Source organism: Branchiostoma belcheri, unplaced genomic scaffold, assembly GCF_001625305.1.
Source record: "Branchiostoma belcheri isolate BF01 breed outbred unplaced genomic scaffold, Haploidv18h27 scaffold26, whole genome shotgun sequence".
Taxonomy (NCBI): Eukaryota; Metazoa; Chordata; class Leptocardii; order Amphioxiformes; family Branchiostomatidae; genus Branchiostoma; species Branchiostoma belcheri.
In genome coordinates, this window is record NW_017803865.1 from 1,470,240 (window position 1) to 1,478,423 (window position 8,184).

Below are 8,184 nucleotides of genomic sequence, written 5' to 3' on the forward strand. Positions count from 1 at the left end.
ACCAGAACGTGGTAGCCTCCTGTGCAGACTTTTGTAGCGGCCTTCATTTGTTTCTACAAGGAGCTAGTTTCAATCTGAGAGCGCCGGTAGTATAGTCTCTAGTATGATCTTCGGGGAGACTGTGTCGTAAAAGCCAACGCTTCCCGCTATGAAGCCTGCACAGGAGGCTATCGTGAGGCTCACAAACCCCAGAACGTGCAGCATCCATCACATGTCCCGTGTGTGTTCGGCTAATCCCGTGTTCGTGCCGCGTTTTTGGGACTCTAGTTACTGATAGGAAGGGTCTTGTCAGCGCCGCATTGTTTATCCCATGATTTAAGTGGTTTGCACGTTTCGCCTCAGACAAATGACTGAAACATGCTTATACAGGCACAAGTGCGGAGGGATTGAACGTTAGACCCTGGGAGTTGATAAAATTCCGAGGGATTAGTGTGAAGTGCTTGGCCCAAGTCAAGTGTGTGATAACACCCACGGTGTTTCCTTAGATATGTAATGTTTTCCACACATGATAGACGGTTGTATTGTTGGTAGGATTAACGTACAGAAAAATATCATTAATGTTGACGTTTGTTACAAACTTTTGCCAGCAGTTTGCACGTTTGTTTCACTGGAATGATAACGGTAAGTAACAACCTAACTTGTGAGTGGCAGTTTTACAACCAGTAATTAATCAAAAATACATTTAGATTAAACCACCGTAGCCTGTTCAATCGCCAAATGGACTATTTAGTACTTGCTTCCATCATTGTGAAATTGTATCGTGAAATTTTCGCAAGTATTCTAATCACTTTGTAAACTTTCTCTGTGCTTCCAGTGTCACTTCTGCCGCCTGGCGGCTAAAATGAAAACTCCAGTAGTTTGCAAAGAATTTTGATACCCCAAAGCATGGAGGTAAATACCTCCATGCCCAAAGCAACATTCAAATATGTGTAAATGGAATGCATACACTTTGATATGAGATTGGGAGTCTGTCATGAATAGTCCGTATGCTTAAAATGAATAGTCATTCTTTGAGTCTGTTAACTAGTCTGTTGACCTGCGTTGACAGAATTCGTCTGTACACCTGGGTTATGTTTCTTTGAAACTTTTCTTTGAAACTTTATTCACACACCTTCTTGCAGACAATAAGTCTGAATTGACAGGTATTTACAATGAAATAGATTAAAAACGCTAAGGAGTTAAAATACATGTAGACAATCAAATTCGGTTTAAAATCAATAAATATGATAAAACTTGTATAGTCTATTATATATAATACAATTCATGAGGTCACGTCGGTATTTACAGATTGTCAGTTGAAGTGTTTGTTCAGCAAGTTTGTCATGTAAGGTATCGCAGAGTTTTTGTAACTAGAAGCTTAATCGCTAGGCGGCGCTCCGACGCAGCAACGCCGTACGCCGTGGTTTGATACATTTCTGAGCTATGCTGGCAGTGAGAAATACTAATCCCCAAGCAGATCCTACGGTGGTTTAAAGACAATAGGCCAGAGGAGTGACCATTTGCCACGTCATTGGCCAGAGGAGTGACCACCTTGGCTAATGGTCACTCCTCTGGATACTGTCTTGCCACCGTAGGATCTGCATGGAGATTAAGAAATACAGGCTCAAATCAGAAATCGCTGGATAATAACACGACACAGTGTATATTTAAAACACAAACTTTAACTATATAAACCAAAAATTTGAATAGGCAATTTGATACACACACAATAAATATGAAATGATAATATCTAATCTGTCTAATCACACAATTTTACAACGTTATCTATCATTTTCAAACCTTATGTTTCATGGTCATGACGCTTATGATATTCACTACAAAGAATGCAACTAGAAAGAAAAGTAACACACGAGTACAAAATGTTCAGACTTTTAAGAAGTCATCAAGGACTGTCATATACCGGTAACCGTATTAGGTTCATCGTCAAAATTATTTTTTTTCGCAAATGATGGCTTCAAAGTCTTAAAACGTAACACCTAATCCATATCTTCTATACGATCAAGAGGTCTCACTGCTTATTGTTTTAAAAACCCTCCTGTTACCTAAACACCTGTCTCTTAATGGTGTTCTAGCTACTTGTCAGTAAAGCTCATTTACAAACAGTTCATATCAAAACACAGCTTCCATGTATTTGCAGCTTTAAATAGATGTTTGCGCTTCAGATCTCCTTGATTGTCCTGCTGCCTCCTGTGCGCAGGCGAGAAAACGCCCTTTTGGTCAGCAGAGTCTTCAGGTCCGCGCTGTGTTTCCGTGAGGGAGACGGGGGTTTGACTTTCTGTACGCGGTTGGGCTGTACCGAGTGGCGACCCAAGAGCGGACGGATCGGCTCCACTTCCACGGCGGGCGGATCGTACTCGATCGAGCCTGACACCGTCACGGCACCGCTGGGCACGAAGGACGCGTCACTGTCCGCGTCCGACCTGTCTGCTAGGAGGACGGACTCTACCGCCTCCGAGTAACGGAACCGTTTTCTCACCAGCCGAGGCGACAGCGACTGGGGTGACGGCGGGAGTTTGTTCGGGGGCTCCGTCTTTCCCCGTCTGCCGGCCGGAGTGCTTCTCCCCTCGCTCCTGCTCCGTGAGATGTAGACCCGCGCACGTGAGTCCGACGTGCCGATCGTGTGCGCCCTTGGACGCCTCTCCAAGACGGGCGAGGTCGGACAACTCTGAACACCAGCGACGAAAGATTTCTGTCCGTTCTTTACGTTCAGCGCCTCAAACAGCGGTATTATTTCTACACTACTTTCGGAATCGGAGGAGTCGTAGTACCGTTCTTGATGACTCAGGTGCTCCTGACTCCTGGTGATCTTGATGTCAGGTGGCGGTAACGTGGTCCTGTCTTTCCTAACTGTGCGCAAATCGCCGAAAGAGCCAGACAGCTGCCCCTTCCTTGGACATGAAGGATCCGTGGCTGCCCCAGTACGACTGTTTGTGGCACCGACTCTATCTAGAGCCGTAAGACTTTTACATTTCGCCCTCTGTTCTTCTGTGTCGTTGCCGTGAGGACTGGCGTCGCCTGTCGGTACCTGGAGTAGTCCTCTTTGGGCACTGATCTCCGCCATCCGCTGGCTGTACCGCACCATGGACCGCTCCAGGTCCTTCCTCGTCACGGATAGCCGCCGGAGGTTTCTCCTTCTTTCCTTGTCCATCACTCTCACCTGCTTCCCGAGCTCGTCTATCTCCCTCCTCACACTGTTCTCCGCCGCCGTCTTAGTCTCGCTGTGTCTCGCGATACCATCGCAGTAGATCAGCTTTTGTACTTTACGACTGGCCATAACGTAGGTCTGTATGTGCTGTATTTCACACCTGCCGTCGGATCATCAGTTGTAGATACACCTGTTCTTCTGCACCCCTGCTGAGATAAACGTTCCACTTTCTTTATAGGGGTGATTAAGTAATCTGGAAAGACGAGTTTTCTCGTGACGGCGACTTCAGCCCTCTGATGACGCACTTCCGGCGGATCAGAGCTTACCTGTGGTTGGGAGCGGCAGTAGCAACAAGGAAGAAACACAGTGTGTGACGTGGGAAAACAAAATTGATGCCGTACTTCTAATTCTCTTACTTGTTAACATATCCGAAACATGCTTAACGTTGGTAAACAAAGTTTCCAGAGAACCCCCACCTTTTCACTTGAAAAGCCTTGTCCGGATGAGTACCTGTCAACTGATTATAGGGTCATCTGATGGCCACACAGATTGTCCTTCCAACCATTTCTACACCTTAGCGCACGAACTCTACAGGGCAGGGTTAGGGTATACTTTTCCGGTCCAACCCACTCACCTTAGTCATGTCAGTAAGAAAGCGAGCTCGAAAGTAAATACTTAGAACTCGTGATTACAATGCAGAGGAAGCGACGTGTGTTGACTACCACACAACAGTTCCACGTCCCATGTTTGTACAGGGTCTAATGACAGAGCAAAGATACAGCCACAAATCCTGGTTTATCCACGCGCCAGCGCTAGCGCCTGTTTGACAAACTCTTCAGAGTACAAATGAGGATGGAAGAATAGCTATCATCAGGCACGTTTGGACTGGTAGTAAACTCGCGCTCGGCTGTCGTAATTGTACTCAAATGTTATAAATGACTGACTGATAATCTTTGATGTGTTGTATACGACTTCTATCACCACATTACAGATATAAATCAAGAACATTTAATAAAGATCAGTGTTTAGCAAAATCACTACTGTAATTTGTCACGTTTTGGCAAACCAATCCTCAGCACTAACCGGGTGTTTTCCTCTTGATGGTCAGGTTTGATGGGGGCACTCTTCTAACATTCCTGTGTACTGGCGTTACATGGAATTTGAGTGTAACGTGTTTGTTTGCCATCATGCTAATCTTTCCTCGCCGGTAACAAAGTCTCAATGTTTACCGGCGACTTATATGCCACTGTTGATATCCCTTTCAATAGATTGATGTCACACCAGTAATTCTCTTCCCTCGTGCAAACGCACCTTGTTACCAACCCATCTCTTTCCCCACTAATTCGCCCGAGGCTTTCTTCTGTCTGTAAATAGAACAGAATGGCGTGCACTACTCGTTCCACTCGTCGGCAGAACGTACTGCGCCTACCGAGAAACCCGGAAAGAAAGAAAGGATGTTTCACGGTTTTCGTTGCATGTTTGGTCAACGTTTCATTTGAATTTTGCAACACATCGTTTGAAAACTATAGACAGGATGTCATCCTTAAATATGAAAAAACGTCATTAAACAGAGACGTTCTGCTGAAGTGCTATACACAATACATAACGGGTTTTTCGGCAGTACATTCTGCCGACGTGCTTCCATTCACCAGCGTACATTCCTGGCTCTCTGGCGGGCACTATGTACCGAGCGGCTCTTATCACGGTACAACCCTGTCAACAGATCACCTACTCAATACCGTACTAATAAGTACCACTGATCAGACCCGTCAACAGGTCTATACACGATCATTGTGACTGTTAGATTATGTTGTCATATGTCACATCTTGATTGCAATGAAAAGAGAAGCCTGTCTCATACATGTCTGTACAGTTGATTATGGTGCCATGACATTCGAGTATGGATGTGTAAGAGTTAGCAGGTAAACAAGGAATATGCGAATACCACGCGTATACAGTATACGCAGAGTAATATTAAAGCAGACGCGTTCTTACTAGTCTAAATCTCACAATATAACCTGCACTCTTTCGTGCGTAAGCGCGCTTATATCTTTCGCGGAAATGTAGAAAATTTATCAGCACAGGAAATTTATCTCTGTTTGCTCTGTGGCGCATCCCATGACATTCCTGCCTCACAGGTAACACCAAAGTACAGATATCCGCTGGTTATGACCTGATGCAAGGGTGACTCCGATTGTATGGAACAAATTAAACTCAACCCTTATCCAAATATATACCAATGGAAGAGAATGAATTTTGCTATTTGCAAACCTCTTCAAGTTGCATTTGAAACACGATGGGTCAATCGACGTAACAATACGGCCTTATATGGATTTGGTACAGCTGTATATTTTCCAAAACCCAACTATGAATCAAGGGAGTATGCCGCATGTTTTATTCTAATGAACGAATAAATGAGCAATATTGGGATATCGTAAGCTGATATATATGATATTCTGTGATTAAGTCGCTGAATATCTGTCAGCTCATATGGCTATTAACTTTGTCATACCTGGGTCGTGATAAGTTCGCTATACGGGTGTTCCAGACTGGAGGTTATCACACGGGCTTCTACTGTTATCACACGGCTTTCCATAGAATGGTAAGTATAACATCTAAGTTACCCGTCGATGGAAGATACATTGGTAGCCCACTAGACACAAGATGGAACCGGGCATATCCTACAGAGCACACTTACCGTGTTGTTTTGGTACCGAGTCAGACGATCAAACATACCGTGTGAACCACCGCAAGGCCCGGTCTCCACTCACACAATCTTCCCACACTGACGGCTATATTAGACATGTCACCGTTACCTGGGTAACGCCGCCCGTGGTGTTTGAACTAATAGGTCGGTTGTTTAAACATCAGGACGGCATTAGTCACCCAAATGGACGCCTCGCCCGTCCCTGCCGCATGTGTGCCGCAATAACAGGACCTTCGCGTGGAGAGGCGGATCGATACTTCTGAGAGCTCCATTGTCGCAGGTAATAAATAAAGGATTAAGGATCGCTCCTTAATCAGCTGGTCGGAGATTAAAAGGCGTCCTGAAGGCGGGATAGCCAACAAGTGTATCACGGTCTGTGTTTCATCGTTGACAGACAGACAAAGGCACACAGAAATAAGGAGTAAAGGCGTAGTGGTATCGCTGACGTAACCTTGACTGAAGCTATAAATCAAGATGAAAGAAAATAACATCACGTACCGGAGATACAACGTCACGTGCGTACACATGGTAGAATGAGGCCACTCCCAATCAAGCCAACTTTTCAACGCTGAAACAAAATACGAGTACTAGTAATAGCTCCCGAGGACTAGTATTTTGCAGACGATGAATCCAATAGTAAACAGCATAAAGTACATGACGGCTATAAAGTCGAAACAGGCTCAGCGTGCGTGCAAAATGGTAAACAGATCGACAAAGGACACACAGTCTCCATTATGGTTAACAGTTAAGTTGGCAAATGCCAGTTATTGTAATATTGGTTTCAGATATTGGTTTCTTCAAGGACATTATACATAATTATAATGTCCTTGGTTTCTTGGAAAATAAAACGAAATAGAAGAGTGAATTCGAAGTTCACTGTTAGTACATTGCTGTTATCAGTAATGATGCACTGTCGTTTTGGTGTTTTGATTAGCCTCCTTTGCAGGCGTTCCGAGATCGGTCATTTTTTCTGATTCGCGCGCGCAATAGAAGCCCAGGGATGGTATACTAGTAGTACGGTTGGCTGTCGGAGCTTCTATTGCGTGCAATCTACGTTTGATAAGACCCCCCCCCAACACAAAAACCGCACTCCATCCCGGAACGCCTGCAAAGGAGGCTAACTGTTTCGATGCTGTGTAGGACGCAACTTAATCGCTAGGAGGCACCATTTGGGTTCCATTCTATGGATAACATTTAAGTTGCATTCATCAATGCAAAGATATTGAATATCTTTGCATTGATGAATGTAACTTGCCATCCAGCACGGTGCGGTGTTCCTGTATGTTGACGATCGCGTGAAATTTGCAGTTACAGTTAATTTGCTTTATGTCAATATAATCAGTTTTCTTGTGGTATGTATTGAGTATGTAAGTACGAAATGTGCCCAGGGACACCTGAAAACAGGACGTAGTCCTGAGTGTGATCTACTGGTAAAATAAATACATGAAATGAAATTCACGAATGAAAGCGAGAGAATTTGTGTGGGTCGAAAGTCAAGTCTACAGACTCTCGTGCAGTTTTTTCAGCTTTCGTGTTCGTGAGCGTATGAGAGGCGCGCCCTGATTGGCCACAGCTTATGCAAATTAGACCCCCAGACTACAATCTGTAAGTATACTTTTGATGATCACCCTTCATTGAATCGCGACGGGGGCCGACATCGTCCACCAGATACCTTTGAGCAAGTCTTGACGTCACACTTCAAAGAAGTCATGTGACAAGCTTCACTGGGTCAGTCTACTGAGGAAGACCAGAGTGACTGGTCGAAAGCTCTGGGTGAGAGAATTTTTTGTGTTGGACCAAAAGTTTTAACTTTAAACAGGTAACTACCAAACACAGATGAACTTTCATGATACATGTAGTAGAAGTTTATGTATACATGCAACAGTTGTATGTATATGTATTTGTATATTTATATGCATATGATTGTAATCTTGTGACCTGTGCTTAGCCCAGTGGGACAAAATGTACAATAAAGGTCTTCATTCATTCATTTTATAAAGAAAATTTGAACTATAATTTCCAATGCAAGAAGTTTGACTTTCCCACCTTTTAAACAGTACAAGCCCACCAAAGCAGTGTAGGTCACAGAAGTGATGGACTGGTCATTCCTTAAGACTGGAATTGTACAGTCAAAAATTTGGTCCAATTTCTTGTGTTGGAAATTACGTGTATGGTTTAAACTTGGTTCATAAATCCCAATGTGGCTTATGATCAAGTACATGTATGCAGGAAAAAAAATGACAAAGGAACAAGTATACATTTTTAAAAACTGGAATGTTATTAACTTAGTGTTTATCAAATTGTTCTATAAAGGCAAAGAAATCAAATCAAA

The 8,184-nt window shown here is 43.8% G+C and overlaps 1 protein-coding gene across 3 annotated transcripts; it reads right to left on the reverse strand.

Moving 5' to 3' along the window:
- Positions 1 to 1,622: 1,622 nt before the first annotated feature.
- LOC109471945 lies at positions 1,623 to 6,086 on the reverse strand. Of its 3 annotated transcripts, none has more exons than XM_019771479.1 (2): positions 5,844 to 6,086; positions 1,623 to 3,471 (listed from the first exon to the last, which is right to left on the reverse strand). In XM_019771479.1, exon 2 carries the CDS (start codon positions 3,272 to 3,274, stop codon positions 2,159 to 2,161), a length of 1,116 nt encoding a protein of 371 aa, XP_019627038.1. In that variant the 5' UTR covers positions 3,275 to 3,471; positions 5,844 to 6,086; the 3' UTR covers positions 1,623 to 2,158. The 3 variants fall into 3 exon arrangements, with proteins under 3 accessions (XP_019627038.1, XP_019627040.1, XP_019627039.1); XM_019771481.1 differs by lacking the exon at positions 5,844 to 6,086 and adding an exon at positions 4,229 to 5,817; XM_019771480.1 differs by lacking the exon at positions 5,844 to 6,086 and adding an exon at positions 3,622 to 4,215.
- Between the last annotated feature and the right edge of the window lie 2,098 nt (positions 6,087 to 8,184).